Source organism: Malaclemys terrapin, chromosome 2, assembly GCF_027887155.1.
Source record: "Malaclemys terrapin pileata isolate rMalTer1 chromosome 2, rMalTer1.hap1, whole genome shotgun sequence".
Lineage (NCBI taxonomy): Eukaryota > Metazoa > Chordata > Testudines > Emydidae > Malaclemys > Malaclemys terrapin.
In genome coordinates, this window is record NC_071506.1 from 271,857,787 (window position 1) to 271,881,370 (window position 23,584).

At 44.4% G+C, this 23,584-nt stretch overlaps 1 protein-coding gene across 1 annotated transcript; it reads left to right on the forward strand.

The window, feature by feature from the left end:
* The first annotated feature begins 1,739 nt into the window (after positions 1-1,739).
* On the forward strand, positions 1,740-16,144 carry CRYGN (crystallin gamma N). Its single transcript, XM_054019297.1, has 4 exons — positions 1,740-1,897; positions 2,357-2,605; positions 5,737-5,882; positions 14,876-16,144. The coding sequence occupies exons 1-4, from the start codon at positions 1,877-1,879 to the stop codon at positions 15,009-15,011; spliced, it is 552 nt and encodes a 183-aa protein (XP_053875272.1). The 5' UTR covers positions 1,740-1,876; the 3' UTR covers positions 15,012-16,144.
* The last annotated feature ends 7,440 nt before the right edge of the window (positions 16,145-23,584 follow it).

A 23,584-nucleotide genomic window follows, 5' to 3' on the forward strand; every position in this document is an offset into this window, starting at 1 on the left:
TACTACTATGTAAAACTTACAAACAAGTTAACTGACTTTGTTATACAATGTAAACAAACATATAAGCTGTTAAGTGTCTTTCACTTCATTCAACTGCTCCTAGGACAGATCCCCACCCTCTGTGATTAAAGGGCCGGGAGTCTCAAATGAATTAGCACACACTCTGAAAGTGGTGGAGACAGTAAATTAAAATATGGTTAAGGGATGGAATGTATGCTGATGAATGCTTGATATACATGGATGGTTAGGGAGGTGCCAGCCTAGAAAAGGAGTATCCATCGGCCGAAGAATGTGTCAAGTGGATGACCAGAAACCCCCGGAGGGTAAACTGGGACCCACCCCATCACCTGGAAGGATGAGAAACACAAACTTTGGACAGTGTGGAGCCACCAGGAATGTGCCACTTTGGACAGGAATGTGCCATCTGCTGATTGAGTCAGCAACAGCAGGATGAAACAGCTCCCATAGACTAACATAGGAATTAATTCCTATAAGAAGGGACTCTAAAGACTGATGACTTTGAGTCTCTGGTTCTGCTGCCAGCCTCCAGGAGCATCAGGTGCACCTGACACAGACTCGGCTCCATCCTCATGACCAAGATACCTGGCCAGTAACTTGGCATGAGCAACTTCTAGGCTGGTAACTATAACACCTATACAGAACTTGAATGAATGATTGTGTGAATGAATCTCTCTCTCTCTCTCTCTCTCTCTCTATATATATATATATATGTGTGTGTATGTATAAGAAATAAGTAGTCAAACAACGTTGTTTATTTTTATCTTTTGCTTTATCAGTATATTTACAATAAATGTGGCATCTTTGCCTTATCCCTCTTAATAAGATCCTGCTGTTTTTTATTCTATTGGTATAACAATAACAAGTCAGTTTGTCTCTCTTTCTCCTCCAACTCTTTGTTTGTTGTTTTCTATTAAGACTGTACACTCTGGGGGCAGAGACTGTCTTACTACGTGTTTTGTACAGAGCACTGCACAATGAGCCCTAGAAACTATTGTAATACAAGTAATAGTCCTTTTTTGTTGTTGTTGCTGGTCACCTTTAAGAAGCTTGTGGATTATAGAATGTGAAGCTGTATGCCCAGGGAGCCATATTTACTGGTATTTGTGAAATCTGTTATTTACACAGTCAATGGTGCCTTTGCTTAAAATCCCTGGGAAGCATTTTAATCCCAAATTATATATGTATATCTTGGTGCTTAGCTGCAGCTGTGTTGAAATACCAGAACATTAACAAACATGACAAATAATGAATAAATTGTGAGTTTTTAAGCACCGACTCTGTGCACCAGAGAGGGTGAGGTGTTTGGCTTTCAGGAATGCAATCTAAAAAAGTGTCAAGGATGGATGAGAAGCAGTTCCTTTGATGGATGAAGTACAAATCATTATTGTTAAGGAGTCTTTCAAGGATGCTCACTTTCGAGCTCTCCAGCCCCAGTAGATAAGAGTGAGCTGAAAAGCAATGGCCCATTTAAAAAGAAGAAGAAAATGCCAATAAAAGAGACCCCGCTTCCGAGCAGCCACTTTTTTAGAATTTCCTTATTGCCCATTCTAAAAACAAAGTCCTCTAAAAGGAACGCTAAATGTGCAACACGAATCAGTCAAATCCCTGCCAAACAAATCTTTTGTTAAATCATACGCACTAAATCGAAACTCTGGACTCAGCAGGGTCCGACAGTGGAAGTTCTGCCTACTAAGCATGATTTTTTAAAGCCTCCTATTCCTGCTGTATTGTTACGCAGGTCTCGTGATACCAGCCTTGTCTCTCCTCGCTGGTATATAGCGGGGTATCCAACATTTCTGTAGATCACATTTTTGGTTTGGCGTCTGCTTTGGCTTTGGTTTGCATCCAGCAGAAAATGTCTCAGTATTCGGGAAAAGTAAGTAAAAAAACAACTGCTTGGTCCTCAGCTCAGGCCAAAGAACCAGAGTTCTCTCTAGGCTGAGATAGTAGGAATTTTCCTAGGTTAGGTTAAGGCAGAGTGAGCTCCTGTGGTGATAATGCTAGTAATGAATGTGGAGAAGTGGAGGCAAAGTTGTTAAGGAGGGGAAAGGAGCAACTAGAATGGGGTGTACTTTGATAGCTGTGCTTCCTGTTCAAACATTTATATTTACAAAAGAACAAGAGAGAGGTGATATAAAGCCACATGCAGTATTGTAAACTTGGCTTGTGTTACAATTCTCATTAAAACAAATACTCCAGTGACAATTTAGTTCTCCGCTGGTTGGACACAGAATTAAAGAACCACTATGTCTGCCAGAATAACAATGCATAGTACAGACAGGCAGACTGTGTTTGCATGTGCCACAATACAGCATCCTCTCCCTCCTCATTTCAGATCACTTTCTATGAGGGCAAATACTTCACAGGCAGGAAGCTGGAGGTCTGTGGGAACTGTGATAACTTCCAGGACAGAGGTTTCATGAACCGAGTGAACTCTATCTGTGTACAGAGTGGAGCTTGGATCTGTTTTGATCACCCAGACTTCCGAGGACAGCAATACGTTTTGGAGCATGGGGAATACCCCGACTTCTACCGTTGGAATGGCTATAATGATCACATGGGCTCCTGCAGGCCTGTCGGAATGGTTAGTGACAACTTTCAGTTAGTTTCCAAGAGGTTTGTTTTTGTTGCTGAAATATCTGGTTGAGGGGGCCGCATTTGTGCCTTTAGCTGCCATATTAGCTGGAGTCTAAATAAATATCTGAGAAAACGAGCTTTATAGGAATAATACACAGTTAGGAAGTAAACAGCATTCTGGGGAAAGCAGACCCTCTATGAACAGTCTTCATAGGCCACAAAATAGCATAACAATTTCCCATGTTTTCAGGACAAGGGGAAAATCTGTGGTTTTTATATGTGAGGGCAATGCTTCTACAGCATCACGTGCATTTATTTGTAATGTTAAATATTATGAAATATTTACATGCAAATGAATAGCAAAGTTCTGTGCACAAGGCAGGGCTCTACTCTGATATTCTGCTCTCTCTGTGTGTGCAGAGCTCCTGATGACGCCCACTAGCAATCTGTGTGTGTATATAGGGAGGACAGGCCATGGGAATCACAATCTGCTGTGCAAACCAGAGAGGAGAATGTTGCTGTGGGACAGCTCTCAGGCTCCTGGCAAAGTCACCCACATTATTTCCTGTGTTTCAAACTCGCACCCCTGAATTAATACCAAATATGGCCCAGATCTCTCTCTCTCTCTCTCTCTCTCTCTCTCTCACACACACACACACACACACACACACACACACACACACACACACACACACACACACACAAAACCTTTACCACTCTGTGGAGGAAATTTAATTGGGAGAAAAAAATTGAACCTGGTTTGAGCTTTCCATTTGATCCCAACATCACCTGCTACTGGTGGGAGAATGATTAAAGAAAATTATTCACAGGTTATGGTCACTTACAGGTTGATACAGTCACCAAGTCCCATTGGGTTGTAGCTTTCTTCGGTTTTGTGTAAAACTTAGCCTAAAAGAATATATATGTGTGTGTGTGTGTGTGTGTGTGCGTATATATTGCACAAGGACTAAAACTCCACAGGAGATGCATATAAGACCACACATACTTCTCTAGACTCTAGAGCATCTTCTCCAATTTAGGAATCTGCTCATTACTCTTATACAGGCAGCTCATATTGAAAGTCCTGAAAGCTGTCTGACCAGTACCCTGCAAACTAAAATGAGGCTGTACATCAACAGGTGCCTCTTTGGACTAGGTCTACTGAGGGCCCTGTTCTCCATTAAATAAATCTGGTGTCTCACTAACCCATAAGGATTTGTCAGCCAATGAGCCAAGCTGCTGAAGGGGACCTTTTCTTACATTTTAAACTGCCATGAGAAGGTATCGGTGGGAGCTGTACCAAGCCAATACTGCGGTCCATCCCATGCAGCTCTGGTTGGTGTATGTGGTTGGAGGATCCTGCACAGAGCTGCTCTTAGAACTCTGCCAAGGACGTGTTGATTGGGGCTGGGAGGCAATTGATACACCACATGAGAAAAATGAAGGGTGTGTGGTGTCACCCCCATTCAAGCATGTGTGTTGTACAAGTCAAAGATTGGCTGTAGCCCTATGCTTGGTGCTCCACTGGTTGACCCCTGCCACCCCTCCATAGTATTAATGGCTTGTTTTCTTCTTGACTGGCACACACTGGGGCCTGTTGCTGATATACTAACTTTGCTGCATGAGTGACCTCACATCAGCCAGGATGAGATGCATCACTCCCTTAACCTGGCCTGAGGGGAGGTAAATGTAGATCTTTGGGGTAGTAGACTCTCTCTCTTTCTCGGCTCATGTTGGAATCAGGCCTTTTCATTCAGCAAGGAGAAAGGTTGTCTTTATATGAGCATTTCAATGAGACTCCCACGGCATGCCCAGTGCAGCGATGGCAGAGTTATAAGTCTATTCTGCAGGGGGTGGTTTCCAATGTTTAATACAGAATCCAGAGAGGGGAATATGAGCTTGTATCAAGGGTACCACACAGAACCTTGTTTCCAGTTCCATGGAGACCCACTGAGACTCTGTGGGCCAGTAGCCATGAATGCTTTTCTTCCCCTCAGGCCTGTGCTCCATCGCTCTTATACAAGTGAGAGTTTTAAAGTATTTCAACAATTCAGGCAACAGTTACACTGAAGAATGTTTGGTCAGGAATGGTATCTGAGATCCCACTGCTGGAGAATGCTATGGGATTTTTGGCACTACAATGTAGCTTTTTCATGCGTAATGCAATTTATATGAAAAATTCTTTCGATTAACTCCATCACAAATACCTATGGAGAAGACAACAAAATTCCCCCAAAGGTATTTACCTCAACTCACCCTTGAAGGCTTTCATAGCTAGGACTCTGGGAAGATACTTTCCTTTTCTTTTTAAAGAAAGGCACAACATCTTGTGTAAATAACCACAGATATGATCGGAACTGAAGGAAAGTGCAAACTGGGGAAATATTCTAATACCTCTGTGTATTTTGGATGTATTAATTTTTTTGCACTATGTTCTTATACTTTTGTTCATGCAAATTTCCAATATTTTGTGTGTGTGGCATTTTTGGTTTTTTTAAGTGTATATGTGGAGTGGGAAATGGTTATGTTTATAGTGTCTGTGTGGTGTGCGTCTTTGTGAACAGTGTTTAAGTACACCTCTACCCCAATATAACGCGACCCGATATAACATGAATTCAGATATAATGCAGTAAAGCAGCGCTCCGGGGGGGCAGGGCTGCGCACTCCGGCGGATCAAAGTAAGTTCGATATAACGCGGCTTCACCTATAACGCGGTAAGATTTTTTTTGGCTCCCGAGGACAGCGTTATATCGGGGTAGAGGTGTACTTGTTTGGTGGGAGAGGGGATTTAGAGATGAAAGATGTGGGGGTATGTACAGTAAGTACAACATGAGCAATAAGTTTGTGTGTGAACAGTGGTTATGCAGGTGTGTGAATGTTTGTAGAGGTATATTTTGGGGAGGAATTCCTGTGTGTGTGTGTTTGTGAGTGAGCTGTTTGTGAGAGACATTTGTATGTTTATGTGGGTATTTGGGTGGGTATTGTGAGGATGTGTTTGTGGGCGGGCAGTGTTATTGTTGGGTTTTTGCCACATTTCCATGATGAGGTATCCTTCTTGTTTTCTGTTTATCTTTTACAATCAGGGGAAACAATTTGATGCATTGTCTTTTAAGTTTACTCAAATCTCTTTGTCCCCAGCATGGTGAGCATTACAGAATGGAGATATTTGATGGGAGCCATTTTAGTGGTCACTGCATGGAGTTCACTGAAGATTGCTCTTTCCTCCAAGGGCAGGGCTGGAACAAGAACTGTGTCAATGCCATCAAAGTGTACGGAGATGGAGCGTAAGTAAGAAAGGACATAAAAGGAATGCAACTGCTATGTCATTCTGTCTTGAAACACAATGAAGCTCGCTTTCCACACAAGCCCAATCCCCTCTGTCACAGGGTAGCTGGTCTCTGTGGATAGACTGAGCCCAGCTCCCCGGACTGGAGCAGGTGAGCCTAATCCAGCTAATTAAAGAGGGCTGGGCTACACCTGGGCAGCAAAGGCCACACTGGAGTGGAGCTAACTCCTGTGGTGAGTTCTGGAGCAAGAGGGGGGTTCAGGGAAGCAATCCTGCGGCTGCCCCTCCAAGGAGGGAGCGGAGCTGGCTGAGGCTGGGATGCTGCCAGGAGCTGGAGTGTCAGAGACTCCTAGGCAGTGCTTAATCTGTGCCAGGGCTTGCCAGAGCTGAGCCCTGGCCTTCTAGGCTTGGCAGTTCATAGCCCCAGCGCCTCTGGGCTTGCCGCATCAGTTAGGACTATAAAAAAAATGGCTTGAGCCCTGGCACCTCCTTCATTACCAATTAAGCACTGCCTGTAGACGGGGTGGCCCTGAAGCCTGGGGGCCAGGTACTGACTTCAGACTGCACTCTGGTTGTTTCTTTAACCTCTGTCACAAAAGAATAAACTTCCTTGACTGGGACTGGGGGTGGCAGTGCATGTTTGGAGCTGGGGTGCAGCAGCGGCCATCCCACTAAAATTGTTGCTAAGACTCCCATTGGCTACGAAAGGGCTTGCACCGGTGGAGGAAGTTTGGTCATCTTGATCGATACATTTACTTGAGGGGAGGGGGTTAAATGTAAGTTGAATACTCTTGACATCTACAAGAGGTTGCTAATGCTTCAGATAAGAAGTGACGGTTCTTCCTGGTAAGGTTTAGGAGTCATCTGAGTCTTTACCTTGAAAATAATTTTTCTCTGACAGACAATGGTAACCACCAGTTAAAATGTAGTAGATTGGGTGCAGTAAATGGCTGACTGGCTTGCTATTTCATGAGTTTGCTAGAGAGCTGACAGTATTGAATAAGTGCACGGACTAGGAGGATTAGCTACTTTAGGGATTTGCTATTGGGACATGGAGCCTTTTGACCCCTGAGGTTGCTGGTTTGAATCCAGCCCAGGTTATCAGTGAGTGTCTACGTGTGCTGGTTGTTTGGTGGCCTATGTGAAATGAGCTGGTGGCCTCAGTCCATTACCTAGTAGTTAGGTGTCTGCATCACAAAGCCAACACCATAGCTAGCACTAACTGGAGTCCTTTGGGCCAGATGTGAGCTGGCAAGGAGACTGGACAACCCTCTTCCCCTTATAGGTGGTCCAAATCAGGGTAAAGCCATGTCAGTGGGATATTGTGGGGGAAGATTTGCTTTGCTCTGTACCTTTTTGTGGATATGGAGAGGATGTCCGTGTCCAGGGTGTGCTGGTCTGACACCCTTCAGAACACTACACTCATTACACAAGACCAAATTGAAATAAAACCAAAATATCTTGGACTGGAATGAAACCAAATGAGTGAAGGAGGCAAAGGCCCTGCCTTCACCAAAGCTGTGTGGAAACAGCAGTCTCTGCCCAGAAAGGTGAGCACATTGCTAAGAGTCAGAGGAGCAAATAGAAACTTTCTTCTCTTCTTCCCAAGAGGAGTCAGCCCAGGAACTGACTTTCTGCTCTGCTCCTGCTGCTAGGAGAATACAGGGTTCTGGAATTGAGTTGTTTCCCTCTGTGACTGTTGCCAAAGAGTGATGGGACCAATCAATGCATTGCAAAGCTTGAATGGGACATGTGGCTTGCTGTGCTTGTGGGTGAAGCCTACTGGACAGTGTGTCACTGTCTAATTTCAGGTTGTCAGGGGGAGGAGGTTCCTTATGAAGATGGTTCCTGCTTTCCCACTCACCATTAGAAATCCTGTGGCATTCCCCAGCATGGCTTCAAGGTACTTAGAGATGGGCCAAGGCTACAGCATTAAATCTGAATTTAAACGTTGATGTCCCACACCTTGAAGGGGTGTGTGTGTGTGTCCGTGTGTAACTCCAACTGACCCCGGTCGTTGGCGGGTGGGATCGAACCTGGGACCTCTGGAGCTTAGGGCATGAGCCTCTACCTCATGAGCTAAAAGCCAACTGCCTGTTGCAAACTCATTTAATTCTCTCTGTAAGTGGTCTCGGTGCCACTAGATGGGACAGAACACCACACCCAGGAGGTGTGTGGGTTACACATGCACACACGCAGATCCAGTGTGTCAGGTTGGGTCCATCTCGAGCTATGAGATACTAGAGTTTAGGGAAACATTTTCACTGGGGTGAAAATGGGGGAAAACTGGGGAGTCAATTCAGTCTGATTCCAACCCCATAGCAGACAGACCAGAAAAGGGAGCAGCTCAAGGCTCTGTTTCCACACACCCAACCTGGGCAGCCTGGGGGCCCTGTAAATCATAAAGAGCCACCCTGGCTCCAGTTCAAACCACCATTTAGACAAAGGCACACACTTGGAGCAGGCCTTTAAGACCAAGCAAAGCAGGCAGCCCCTAGGATCACTGTTTTTGGAGCTCTACAACCCATCTAAATTGATCATCTCATGGGCCTGCCTGTCTCCCTCTCTAGCACTGGGACTAGAAGGGGAGGGAGGAGCTCAATGCCAGAGTCCCACCCCTCTCTGGCAGCTAGACCAGAGGAGGAAGATGGGTCTGATCTTCCCTTCTGACATCTTGGGACCCTGCTTTTGGTTGAGGCCACTGCCCATAGTGCCATGTAGTTCCACTTACTCAACTCTGACTAGTGAAGAGTCAAGACTCTCCTTCTGGGGAAAGTCAGTGCCCCCTGCACACCCCAACCACGTGTACCTGGTATTGCTCCTTGGCTTATCCAGAGGAAGGGGGGTTTTGTGACACAGGACTGAAATCATTAAACTTGGGTTCTGATCTTGGCTGCAGAGCCATTGTTTGATCTTGGACAAGTCACTCATGAACATTTTCAAACCCGAGTGCTGAAAGTTTGGTGCCTAACTAAGCCTGATTTTCAGAGGCACTGAGCTGCCACAACTCCCATTGACTTCAATCGCACTTTGAAAAATCAGTACTCAGTTCATTGCCTAGTGAATGTAGGTTTCTAACTTCTGTCACTCATATTTGACAATGTTGGCCATAATCTCTCTGTACTTCATTCTCCCTGTGTTTAAAATTAGGATAATAATAATAATAATATTTCCCTGTATCACAGTACTCTTCTGAGGTTATATTCACTGTTGCCTTTTGATCCTTCACTGTAGCAGTGCCAACTATGATCAGCCCAGTTTCTATCTCCCCTACATTTTCAGACATCCTTGAAATCTTTTGCAAAGTGAGGGTTGTGCAGAGTTTGCCTTTTGTCACTGTTTCGGGGGAATTAACATTTTCAGGGAGAAAAAAATTGTCTCTTTTTTTCAGGAACACATTTGTTGTTTTTGTTATGTCATCGGTTATTTTTCTGTTTTCATGTACCACATTTCCTTTTACCAACAAACACATTTCGTTGGAAGTGTGTGTGCTGGGGGAGTGTGGAGGGGAGGCAGAAAGATGCAGAATTCTCTAAGAGACGGGAAGTGTTTGGCTTGTGCAAGGCACAGCTGGGTCTGTGGTTACGCATGATGCTTCCATGCCAAGAAAGCATCTTCACTGAGCGTGATCGGTGAAAAGAAGGGGAAGATCTTACTAAAAGAAGTTGGACAAAGGAGCCCCATGACCATCATGTGATTTGGTGGTCTGTGTTGCAGGGGAGTGGCCTGGATTATTGCACAACTCACACCTACAAATTGTTTTGATGCTGGGCATCAGAGGCGGATTAAGATTCATTGGGGCCCTGGGCACAAAGAACATTTGGGCTACCGACATGCCCTCCCTGCTCCAGAGCCCTGCCCCCTACTACTCCCCTTCCTCCCAAGGCCCTGTCCCCTGGCCTGGCCGGAGGCCAGGCTGTGGTAAGAGCCACCCAGGGAGACCTGGACCCTCCACCTGTCCTGGGCAGCACATTTTGGGGGGGCAAGGACATGTGCTGGGGACTGCTCTCAGGCACCCCAGCCCCCCGTTCAAGGCAGGTGCAGGGTGCGAGGCTCCCCACAGCTGCCTGGGCTCTCTGTGTGGCTCTGACCACAGCCTAGGGCAGTGGTCCCCAAAGTGGGTGTGCAGTGGGGCCCAGCCCTGCACCCAGTCCCAGCTGTGGCACTGCTCCCAGCTGCGGCCCTGCTCCCGGCCCCTCAGGACGAAATGCAGACACAAAATTTCTCGATACTTTAAATTACTGCTTCTTGGAGCAGCTGGTACCTGAAGTGGAGCGCAGGATCTGGTCCAAGAGGTAACTATAACAGGGCCGCTTGGAAATAGTGACCATAATATAATAACATTTAACATTCCTATGGTGGGAAGAAAACCTCAACAGCCCAACACTGTGGCATTTAATTTCAGAAAGGGGAAGTATGCAAAAATGAGGAGGTTAGTTAAACAGAAATTAAAAGATACAGTGACTAGAGTGAAATCCCTGCAAGCTGCATGGACACTTTTCAAAGACACCATAATAGAGGCCCAACTTAAATGTATACCCCAAATTAAATAACACAGTAAAAGAACTAAAAAAGAGCCACTGTGGCTTAACAGTGTAAAAGAAGCAGTGAGACATAAAAACGCATCTTTTAAAAAGTGGAAGTCAAATCATAGTGAGGTAAATAGAAAGGAGCATAAACACTGCCAAATTAAATGTAAAAATGTAATAAGAAATACCAAAAAGGAGTTTGAAGAACAGCTAGCCAAAAACTCAAAAGATAATAACAAAATGTTTTTAAGTACATCAGAAGCAGGAAGCCTGCTAAATAACCAGTGGGACCCCTGGACGATCAAGATACAAAAGGAGCACTTAAAGACAATAAAGTCATTGTGGAGAAACTAAATGAATTCTTTGCTTCAGTCTTCACGGCTGAGGATGTTAGGGAGATTCCCAAACCTGAGCTGTCCTTTGTAGGTGACAAATCTAAGGAATTGTCACAGATTGAAGTGTCACTAGAAGAGGTTTTGGAATTAATTGATAAACTTAACAGTAACAAGTCATCAGGACCAGATGGCATTCACCCAAGAGTTCTGAAAGAACTCAAATGTGAAATTGCGGAACTATTAACTATGGTTTGTAACCTGTCCTTTAAATCGGCTTCTGTACCCAATGACTGGAAGCTAGCTAATGTAACGCCAATATTTAAAAAGGGCTCTAGAGGTGATCCCAGCAATTACAGACCGGTAAGTCTAATGTCAACACTGGGCAAATTAGTTGAAACAATAGTAAAGAATAAAATTGTCAGACACATAGAAGAACATAACTTGTTGGGCAAATGTCAACATGGTTTCTGTAAAGGGAAATCATGTCTTACTAATCTATTAGAGTTCTTTGAAGGGGTCAACAAACATGTGGATAAAGGGGATCCAGTGGACATAGTATACTTAGATTTCCAGAAAGCCTTTGACAAGGTCCCTCAACAAAGGCTCTTACATAAATTAAGTTGTCATGGGATAAGAGAGAAGATCCTTTCATGGATTGAGAACCGGTTAAAAGACAGGGAACAAAGGGTAGAAATAAATGGTAAATTCTCAGAATGGAGAGGGGTAACTAGTGGTGTTCCCCAAGGGTCAGTCCTAGGACCAATCCTATTCAACTTATTCATAAATGATCTGTAGAATGGGGGTAAACAGTGAGGTGGCAAAGTTTGCAGATGATACTAAACTGCTCAAGATAGGTAAGACCAAAGCAGACTGTGAAGAACTTCAAAAAGATCTCACATTACTAAGTGATTGGGCAACAAAATGGCAAATGAAATTTAATGTGGATAAATTTAAAGTAATGCATATTGGAAAAAATAACCCCAACTATACATACAATATGATGGGGGCTAATTTAGCTGCAACTAATCAGGAAAGAGATCTTGGAGTCATGATGGATAGTTCTCTCCACAAAGTATGCAGCGGCAGTCAAAAAAGCAAACAGGATGTTAGGAATCATTAAAAAAGGGATAGAGAATAAGATGGAGAATATCTTATTGCCCTTATATAAATCCATGGTACGCCCAAATCTTGAATACTGGCATTAGAAGATATACAGGCATTAGAAAAAAGTTCAGAAAAGGGCAACTAAAATGATTATGGGTTTGGAATGGGTCCCTATGAGGAGAGATTGAAGAGGCTAGGACTTTTCAGCTTGGAAAAGAGGAGACTAAGGGGGATATGATAGAGATATATAAAATCATGAGTGGTGTGGAGAAAGTGAATAAGGAAAAGTTATTTACTTGTTCCCATAATATAAGAACTAGGGGCCACCAAATGAAATTAATGGGCAGCAGGTTTAAAACAAATAAAAGGCAGTTCTTCTTCACGCAGCGCACAGTCACTGTGGAACTCCTTGCCTGCGGAGGTTGTGAAGGCTAGGACTATAACAGGGTTTAAAAGAGAAATGGATAAATTCATGGAGGTTAAGTCCATTAATGGCTATTAGCCAGGATGGGTAAGGAATGATGTCCCTAGCCTCAGTTTGTCAGAGGATGCAGATGGATAGCAGGAGAGAGATCACTTGATCATACCTGTTAGGTTCACTCCCTCTGGGGCACCTGGCATTGGCCACTGTCGGTAGACAGGATACTGGGCTGGATGGACCTTTGGTCTGACGCAGTATGGCCATTCTTATGTTCCCCAAATCTGCCCTGCTCCTGGCCCTATCTCCCGGGGGGTGCAGCCCTGGTTGGGGGAGGGGCATGACCGAAAAAGTTTGGGGACCCCTGGCCTAGGGTGACCATATGTCCCATTTTGGCCCCAGACCTCCTGATATTTTTGGCAAAACTGGGCGTTTGTCCTGCTTACTCTTGCCAACTGATCACTCACATGCACTTACATCCATTCTTTGTCGCCCATCTAGCCAGTCAGGGGTCGATCACACACATAACTGGCAATCTGTTGTTGTTGACTGAAGAGAACAACCTTCGGTCATGGTTCAGATTGCCAGTTACATGTGTGATCCAATACACAACTTCCACCCTCTTGCCCCAGGATCCCAGAGACGAAATTCTTTCTAAACTATCCCTTTCACCAGATAAGAAAGGCGTTTCAAATGCAGTATGGGGAAGGCTGCATTAGCCTGTGTCTCACCAACTTAGGTTGCCGCAGGCATGCCACATGCCAGCGCATGATTGAAACAATCTGACAGGGCATGCTGCCGAATCACCCCTTTGGCCAGCGCTGCAGTGATCTGTTCTTCTGAGACACCAAACCTGGCGAGAGAGCCCCTGCGAATGCTCACTGGGGACAATGCATGTGCTCACTCGCTGGCTCAGGGAAAGAAAGCTTCAGGATGCAGGTTTTCTGTTAAAACCTTCTTTAAAGAGAGTTGTTTGGCCCTTAAAAAGCTCTCCTCCAGCTGTGCTGTAGTATTCAGGATCAGAAGCCAGGAATAGGCTCTTAGAATATTGGAAATAAATTATTTAATTGGTTTTTAAATTCTATATTTTACCTTTCCATGTAGCTGAGAGTGGGATTCTTTTAGGATTGTCCCATTCCACCCCTTATCTCAGCCTCAAAGGCCCCAGGTCAAGCAGAAAATGTGACAGTTTTTGGGTGAAATCTGGTATTTTGCTTTCAATAGATGTTTTCTGTTCCACACACAGTGTCATGCACCGTTTCTCTTCCAGTACCACAAATGGCATAATCGGATAGGACACGTGTCTTGTTCCTTTGTAAGGTTCAGTGATTGCGAGAGATTGTTTGTTTGGCAAGAAGAGCATTCAAGAGCTGGAGGTTTTTGTTTTTGTTTTAAATTGGGGATAATGCACAAAAGTAATTTGTGAAAATTGAGATCACAGCCTTGCGATTAATAATTGATGATGATTTTGAAGATTTTGTTTAAATTCACATTTACATCAGAGCCACCACTAAAATTCCAATGGTGACTATTCCAGAGTATTGGAATTGACCAAAGTATTGTGATACTTCCTGTACTCAGACTAGAAAGGATTTCAAATACAACAGCAAAGTCAAATAGTGGGGCCCAATAAATGTTTTTTCTCCAATGGGAGATCACTGTGTGCTGCATTGATCAAATAGATTTGCATTTAGAATAACTTTATTCAACCATTGCTCAAAACATGTGGTTCAGAAGCTGTGGGGCCCTGTCTTGATTAAAATTATCAGCCTGCAGCACTCCCTTAACTTAACCAGGAGGTTGGTTTGAGACCTTCCAACATATCAAATTCAAATAGAAAAAAAAAAAAAAAAAAACAGCCAAGAAATGACCCTTGTGGAATTCCATAGAAGAAGGGCCTTTGAGAAGATCAGTTATCACCAGTCAGAGAGAGAGTGACAAGATCTGGGCATGGGGAACCAAGTTTACTTTTATAGATAGGGGGTTCAGGAAGATGGAGTGTATTTAGATTGTTTGGGGGCAGGGATGGCCTCGTACTGTGTGTGGACAGCACTCAGCAAGATGGGACTCTGATCTCAGTGGGGACCTCTAGATGCCAGGGCCGCCCAGAGGATTCAGGGGGCCTGGGGCAAAGCGAGGGAGTGGACATGTACTCACCGGGCGGCGCTCTGAGTCTTCGATGGCGGGTCCTTCACTGGCTCCGGGTCTTCCATGGCACTGAAGGACCCCCCACCACTGAAGTCCTGGAGTGAGGTGAAGGACCTCCCGCCGCTGAAAACCCGGAGTGCCACCAGGTAAGTAAAAATTAAAAAGGCGTCTCTAGGCAGGAAAGGGAGCACAGAAGTCAAGGAGAAGGAGCCAGCAGCACTAAGGAGGTTAACCCCACAGAGGAGAGCAGTTTCCATTCTGTGTCCAGATTGAAACTGAACAAATATATTGACTGGGATTTGACCCAGGGCCGAAAGTCTTGTGCCCTTAGCAAAGCAGTGCTCCCTAACTTCCAGGGTGAAATCTGACAAAAGGATTCAGCGAGGGACCAAAGATGGTTATTACTACTGTACTGTATAAATGCTTTCCTGAGTAATCCATTCATTCTCTATTTTAGATGGGTGCTGTATGAGGAACCCAACTATCGTGGCCGTATGTATGTTGTGGAGAGGGGAGAGTACAACAGCTTTAACGTGTGGCAAGCTGACAGTGCAAATATCCAGTCCCTCAGAAGAGTCGTCAACTACTTTTAACTGAATTATTCTTGTCCAAACAATGTCCCGGTGCAAACTAGAGTTTAATTTTCCTCTCTGCTCACTCAAAGTGTGGAATAAATTCTTAAGAGCTGCTGTTGGCTGCAGGTATTTTTCCCCCATTACACGAGACAAAGTATGTTTTGCTTGATTAGATGGCCTGACTGTACTTTGATTCACATCGTCCCGAAAGGTCAGGTGCCTCTTTTCCCATAGGAGTAAACTGCATTTGATATCAGCTACAGTGTTTCTGGCCAGTTTTTAAAGGGATAATTTTATTCTCCTTTTCACTCCCCCTGTGGTATATATTGGTTTATTATATTGGCTGTTCAGGCTCATTTGTCTGATGGTTACTGACAGGAACTGGCAAAATTCCTATAAAATGCTGAACCATTGCTTCCTCACTGCAAGTCTTTGCATTAGTCCACTGGAAAGTCTGCTGACCCAAGCACTTTAGCTGTCTCTTCAAAGGGACTCTGGAAAGGATGGCAGGCCCAGAGTGCATCTGGATGTGATGCAAGAGGGCACTTACAAAGGGCTTCTACGCTCAGCAGTGCATCTCTGTTCTGCCCTTGTGGAGTGGCCTGCAGTGGAGTGAAATATATAAGAATTCTGCAATTTTAAGAGCTCAGAGAAAAGCAGAAGTCTCTATTAATCGCACATTTATAATGGAGCACATGGATACACTTTGGAAGAATGGCAATCTGCATTGCAACTGCACACAGGCTTGAGTCAATACAGGGCCACAGACATGTTGCTGATGAGTGGTGTTTTTTCTTAAACAAATCTGGTTACATCCACTGGGTTTTGTTTTTGAAAAAGAATCGGACGGACCTTGGAATGCCAAGAATGAGTTTTTTAAGGTGGAATTTTACGAGCTGCTCACTGCGCCAGTGTTCCCATTAATTGCCTTTATTTTTGTGGCTTATTTTCCAAACATATATATTTTAAATGTACTTTGTAACTTTTTTGGTCACCCTTTCAAGTCAAGATTATTTGCTTAGTGTTGCCCTGTACAAACAACAAAATTAGAGCATTTTATTGGAATGATGCTGTAATGAACGGGCCTGTAGTTGTATGAATATGTATGTATGACATATTATGAAGCCATCAGTAGTGATGCCATAGTTAAGATTGCACTGAGATTTACAGTAAAAACAGGATTAAAATCCCTTTGTTCCACACGTTGGTGATTGAACTTTTAGTGTCCAGTTTTGGCATAGTAGGACATGGGACAGTTTGGTTTTCTATGACATTTGTTTACAGCGGTATTTACTAACTTTTACAGAAGCACTTAATTATGTTCCCTTTTTTAAATGTTGCCCTTTTCCCTCAAATTTCTTCAGGGTCTTCTATTTGAATCACCGCTGTCTCACTCCGGAATATTCTTTCTCACACACTCACACCAAAACACACACCTACAACGTGTCTCTGAGATATGCCACTTTTTAAACTTTAAAACTAGCTAAAAAGGGCCCGATTCTCAACTGATTTAAATCAGCACAGCTTAATTGAGTTTGATGGTACTCTCCTGGTCTACACCAGCTGAGGATTTGGCCCATGAATAGTATAATTCAGAATAACACAATTAACATATTAGTTTTCACCAAGACAAGCTAACACAACTGCTCATATCCATCAGCTACTTTCATTTTCAGATGTTGGGAGCTTGTCTCTCCAACTCCCCTGCAGCTGTTGTTGTTTGAATTGCAGTAGTGCTAAGAGGTTGCAAACAAGACTGGGAGCCAGCTTGGTAAACCCTGTACAACCCCATATAAAAGATGGTCTTTGTCCTGAACAGTTTAAAATCTACACAGGACAGGAAGAGAAACAGCAGCACAGAGAGATGAGGTGGTTTGCCCAAAGTCACGCAGCAGGTCAGTGGCAGAGCTGGTAATCAAACCTCGGTTTCCTGATTCCCACTCCACTAGTGCACACTGCACATGGCCCTGCATCCAGTTGACTCTGGATCAAGCCTCTGGTAGGGCTGGTCATCAAGAATATGGAGGTGGGCTCTGGGAGAGAGCAACAAGCACTAGCCTCAACACCAACCATAAACAGAATGCCCCAATGTGCACTCCTGCAGATTTCCTTTCTGTCATTTCAAACAACACCCACCACATTTAGAACAATCATTAACACAAATCATCTGCTCACATAAAGCTTCCTAAAAATTACAGGCTGTGTATCTCACACCACACACACGTACTTTATGGAAGCCACACTAACCCTATGTGAATCACTGCCACATATAGGGCTTTGTTTTCAGAGCTGCAGATGACCTGTAGGTTCCATTGACTCCAGCTGGAGTTGTGGGTACTCGCACTTCTGAAAACAAGGCCCCCTGGGTAATAAACATGGTCAGTGTTAAAGCTCCCCCTTGGGATGGAGGTATGTGGGCTGTGGGTATGGGAAGGCAGGTAGATAAGATTGAGGAGAAGAAATGAGTGGATTGTAGGTGGAGTGAAGAATGACATGTGTTTATTTCCCTGTTTTTGTAGGATTTGTGTTGATGGTATGTGCAATCCAGCAATCTTAGCTCTAGGTTAACAAAGATTTTTCTGTATGGGAGTACATATAAAATATGCTCTGCTAGTTAGAATCAGAGTGTCTCAGCTATGCCATAGGCCTTATATTGCTATAGCTAATGTCGCCTTTCCTTTAGCTCCAGTGGGAGGGGCCTGTGCTTTTAACACTGGAAGATCTGAGATGAAGTCCCACTCTTGCCAAGAAGATCTTGGTGGCCTTGCTGTGTAGCATAATGACAACCATGAAGTCCCTGGTGGTTGTGGATTTGTGTGTTTGCCAGCTCAACTGTACATGCAGGACATAATTGAATAACAGGACCAACAAAATGTTCAGAAACTTGCTAAAATGTTGTTTATTTTCTAAACTGTGGCATAAAGAATATAGCTGCTGAGGTGGTAGAAAGCTTTGGTTAGCATTTGTCTGGAGTCTTATGCATAACTCATTCTTGGTTTAGCAACTCCTGAATAACGTAGCCCTCCTAAACGCATGCTGATTAAAGTCTGCATATTCCCCCATAAAGTCAGGTATTCTACCTTGGCAAAATTCTGCAGCCCTTACTCAGGTAAAACTCCCTTTAAAGTCAGAGCCTGAGAGATGCTCAACACTCGCAGCTCTCATTGAAATTACTGGGCTTCATCCTTGCTCAGGCTGACTTCAATGATCCCTGACTTCAGTGGAAGTTGAGGCTACTTGACATTTTGCAGGATCAGGCCCAGTGGAAGTTGCCAATTCCAGCATCTGTCATGAGTAGGCTTAATGAGTTTTGCCTAGTAAGGATTCAGGGACTGATTCTGATCTCAGTTACATGAAGTAAATCAGGAATAACTCCATTGAAGTCAGTGGAGTTACATCAGAGTAAAACTGATATGAGAGGACAATCTGACCCTGAGTATATACTCTAAGGGATGTGTCCCTATGTGTCCCTATTGACACTCTCAGTGTTCTGGCTAAACCCTGAAAACAATGGAGCTATGTTGATTTATACCAGCTGAGAAACTTAGCCCATTATATATAGCTAGATAACGTGCGTGTCTGCCTATTACAGTGATATAGAGATAGATAACATATGCTGTGAACTTAATAATAGTTTGGATTGTGTTTGTCTCATAGGCAAGCTGGGCCATCCTGTCTTGTCTTGGGGTCAGCTCTGTGTTCATATGTTCTGGAATGTCGTCATCTAGTCAAGATATCAAATTATCTTTATGGTAATGCCAGAATAGCCCTCTATTGTAATGGGCATTTCCTGTGTTATTCAGAAGGTCACACTAGATACCGTAATTAAAATGGTCTGTTCTGGCCCTAAAATCTATGAATCTTTATGAACTGCAAGGTTTTTTGTTTCAGAACGGAAAACAGAGAAATGATTCATTTACTGAGTGGGATGCAGAAATGCACAATTCATGCCTTGGCTTCTGTGTATTTCGTTTTCTTTTAATTAAATATGGCTTACAGAGGTTTTAGGAGTCCTTTCAGGAGTGGGATTGCTGTTGTTTCATCGGGGCTCTAATCAGCTCCTGAACTCAACACACTCTTATTAAATGTTAATATTCAGTAATATGCATTGTGCTCTATTGCAACCACCTCTAATTCGTTAGTAAATCAAAATTTGGTCCTGAAGAAAGATAGACATGATTTCAATTGAATTGTGACCTTGAGTTGTTTTTAAGGCAGGATTGTCATTTATTTGAATCAAATTCAATATCAGGGCACAGTACAAGAGGATAAAGAAGCAAAAGCGTTAAAATCAACCCAAACTGCACACTCAGGTGCTCTAGGGGTGGTGTGTAATACGTGGAATTTCACCAACCTGCATGCATGTATAACTGTTCCACCTACGCTGACACTAAAACCATGAGCCTCTATTCCTTGAACTGAAGGACCAAGTCCTGAAGCAAAAAGAATGAGGAGTACTTGTGGCACCTTAGAGACTAACAAATTTATTTGGGCATAAGCTTTCGTGGGCTAAAACCCACTTCATCGGATGCATGCAGTGGAAAATACAGTCGGAAGATATATATACACAGAGAACATGAAAAAAAAATGGGTGTTGTCATACCAACTCTAATGAGACTAATCAGTTAAGGTACTCCTCATTCTTTTTGCTGATGCAGACTAACGCAGCTACCACTCTGAAACAAGTCCTGAAGCACACTCAAAACCTCTTACATAGACTAGCCACTAAAGGGAGACAGACCTACATTTTCCTAGCATGTGTTCTATATGCTCACTCACCTCACCCCCACAGTATTATGTATTATTTTGTGGTAGCACCCTAGGACTAGGATCTTATTGAGCTAGACCAGGGGTGGGCAAACTTTTTGGCCTGAGGGCCGCATTGGGTTTTGGAAATTGTATGGAGGGACGGTTAGGGGAGGGGGTCGTGGCCTGGCTCCCAACTCCTATCTGCCCCCCCGGGACTCCTGCCCCATCCACCCCCCCCGTTCCCTGATGGCCCCCCCAGGACCCCTGTCCCACCCACACACACCCCTCCCTGTCCCCTGACCGCTCCTGGACCCCTGCCGCCCCATCCAACCCCTCCTCTCATTCCTGACGGCCCCCCCAGGACCCCTGCCCCATCCAACCACCCCTCCTTCCTGACTGCTCCCCCGGGACCCCTGCCCCCATTCAACCCCCTGTTCCCGCCCCGACCCCTATCCACACCCCTGCCCCTTGACCACCATCCCAAACTCCCTTACCCTCTATCCAACCCCCCTGCTCCCTGCCCCCTTACTGCGCTGCCTGGAGCACCAGTGGCTGGCAGCACTACAGCTGCACCACCAGGCTAAAGCCGGGCCACGCCGCCGCTGCCACCACCACGCAGCACAGAGCACCGGGTCAGGCCGGGCTCTGCAGCTGCGCTACCGCAGGAGCTCACAGCCCCGCCGCCCAGAGCCTTGCGCTGGTGGTGGGGAGAGCTGAGGCTGCGGGGGAGGGGGAACAGCAGGGGAGGGGCTGGGGGCTAGTCTCCTGGGCCAGGAGCTCGGGGGCCGGGCAGGACGGTCCCGTGGGCTGGATGTGGCCCACGGGCCATAGTTTGCCCACCTCTGAGCTAGACACTGTACACACACAGAACAAAAAGACTGGTTAATCAATTATAGAGTGTAATTGCTTCCAACAGGTTGTCTATAACCATCTATAACACACTACAGGCAGTTTGTGCCATCCCCCTGTAGTGTGAACACCCTTCAATCAGTTTAGCGTAAGTGAATTTGTAGTTGATATAAGCTGAACTGATTTAGGACTGTCCACACGAAGGGGGATTGCACCAGTTTAACTCAATTGGTTTAAAGTTAAATTGTTGCACACACTGTGTGTAGACCAGCCCTAAAACCCTATTGAAAATGATATTTGTGTGTCTTTTAAAGAGTCTGTGGTTGAGATACTAAGTATTCCAGTTTTGCCTTCCCCAGCATAAATGTAACTCAATGAGCCTGATTCTCTGCAGTAAACAGTTACTACACTAGAATAAAAGCACATGACATGCACTTTGATTTAGAGTAAATTGCAACACAAGGTGCAGGCTTGTGGAGAGCCAAGCCCTGTCGTTTTACAGAAAGTAGAGAGTTTAGTTTAGAACAGACACTCATGGCTGTTTTTTACTCATTGTAGAAGATAGAACCCGCACTACCTCTGGAGACCTGATTCTCCTCTCATTTACCTTGGTTTAACACCAGGTTAGCTCTACTGACTTCCCTGGAGTTACTCCTGATGGACCCCGATCTAATGGAATTGGGCTCAAAGTCTATGATGTGGTAACAGAGCAGTGGGACCCTTTCATTACAAACCCCAAAGTTAGGCAAGACAAAGCCCCAAACTAAGGTTTATGAACGTTTTGGGAGAACTTGAGCCAGGCTTTGCTCTAACCACCCTGTAAGCAACGGGGAGGGATTCCTGATTCTGACTGACAGACATGTAACCTTCTGTGTTTCAGCTAAACTTCCCTTTGCACTTTTTGCTTTGTTTGAGCCTGAAACACAAAGGAAAACTCGGCAGATGCTAACTGAGCCCGTCCTCTTCCTCTCTGCCTAAAATAATATAGTTCCCTCACTCTGTGTGAAGTAAGGTCCAGCCTACGCTATGAAATCATGTCCCATGCTGAGCCCAGTTTCACCAGGGAAGCTTGTGATATGGTAGAGAGACATTTCAGTCTTGCAGGGCAGACAGGAGTGAACCCCATTTGTGAATCCTGCTATAGCCTTGAGGAACACAGTGAAGACATGGTCCGGCCTGTCTTCACTGCAAAGCGGAACTGTTAAACTATGTAAACACAAAGGCTGCTCAATCATGTAGCTGGGAACCAAAACTGCTGAGACTTGCAGCGCTCTATGTGGTCAACAGCGTTTTTTTGCTGGTAATGCAAGAAGGAAGCAATAGCACGTGAGTCATCTGAACCTGTAATAATAATAATAATAGGACTCCAAGTGTTTTGTTTTATGTGTATCCTGCTGTGACCATAGTATTAATTTTGGAAAAAGAACGCCAATCTCCCTCTTCAATGTGGGGGATACTCATTATCCACTCACATACACATAAAGGGCAAACACAGCTTTGATTTTTGGAGCTCATAACCCCATTTTGCTTGTGAATATAGGAGTTAATAATCTGTGCTTCAAAGTTTTCTGCCCTAAATGTATTAATGAGTATGGCACTGGCTTTGTTGAAGGTTGTTTTCCAACAGGCAACTCCCCAGACAATCAGCGATCCCCATCATAGTGCAGATGTCGAACTCCTTGATGCTGAAAAAGCTTTTGCACCGAGTGGCCCTTCTTTTTAGCTGTATTCAGACAATATGGGTTTGGAGACAAAAAATCCTGGTAGGAATCCAAAAAACTCTGTAACAACACACACCCCCATCCCCCAGGCAAGGGATTAGTCTAATGTTGTTAAAGAGTTTTTTGGCTGGAATGAGATATCAGACAGAGCTCCCCTTTGTTCCAGTTCTTGTTTTATTTATTTTTTCAAATGTAGTGTTGAACCTTTAGTGCAGGCTCTCTGTCAAAATGAAGGGAGATTAGGGAAGGGGTTAGGGGAGTTAGGTTACAAGATAGTCCAAGGTTCTGCTTATTCCTTCCACAAGCTGATCACACTTTTTCTACCATTTCCAGATCTAATCAACAGATAATAAGTGGGACCTTCATCTGGACAGAATAAAAAATATTACAGCAAATCAGCAATTTTCCCTTGGGTCAAAATCCTCCCTTTAAGAGAAGATGCACAAAGCTTTAGTCTAACAGGGGATTGATGAATGGTGTCTCTTTGGGATTTCTGTTGATCTTTTTAAACTTAATTTATATGCCATCCAGTTATTGCTGAAATTAAGACTTCTATCCTGGCCTGGGAGTTTTCATTGGATAAAAATGGATATTGACCCTTGAGCATGGCTTTAATATTTTCAGCACCTTCTCGCTAGGTACTGATATCTGTCACCATCGTTTATGAGCACCCTGAGAGTATTAATAGCTCTATCCTCACACACCCCTGCAAGGAAAGGGAAGCATGATCCCCATTTTACAGATGGGGAGCTCAGGCACAGAGAGATTAAATGACTTCCCCAGAGTCACCCAGGAAGTCTGTGGCAGAGCTTGGGACTGAATCCCAATCTCATGATGCCCAATCATGGGCTTTAACCCCAAGACTAGCCTTTCTCACTCTTGCTTTTTCTGTTCTATCTAAAGGCGTCGTCTGTGTTTTCATAATTTTAAAAAATGAATAATTATAGAGCAGAATGGAAAATGTCAGACTGTTTGGCATGGCTCCCAAAGGAGGGCTAAGGTTTGGCTCTTTCTAGCATCCAGTTCTGTTTCTGGACTTGCAAACTCAGCTTTTACCGGTGTGGGTAGCTTGCTACAGAGGCAGTGATTTGAGATCCTCTGTACTCTCTGCTCCTCCTACATTTGCCATCATCTGCTTTGCTCACTCGAATATCTAGGTGGCCATTGGTACCTTGCAATTTAGACCAAATCCTTCTCTCTGTTCCAGAGGTGCAACCCTACTAGGGTGACCAGATGTCCTGATTTTATAGGGACAGTCCCAATTTTGGGGTC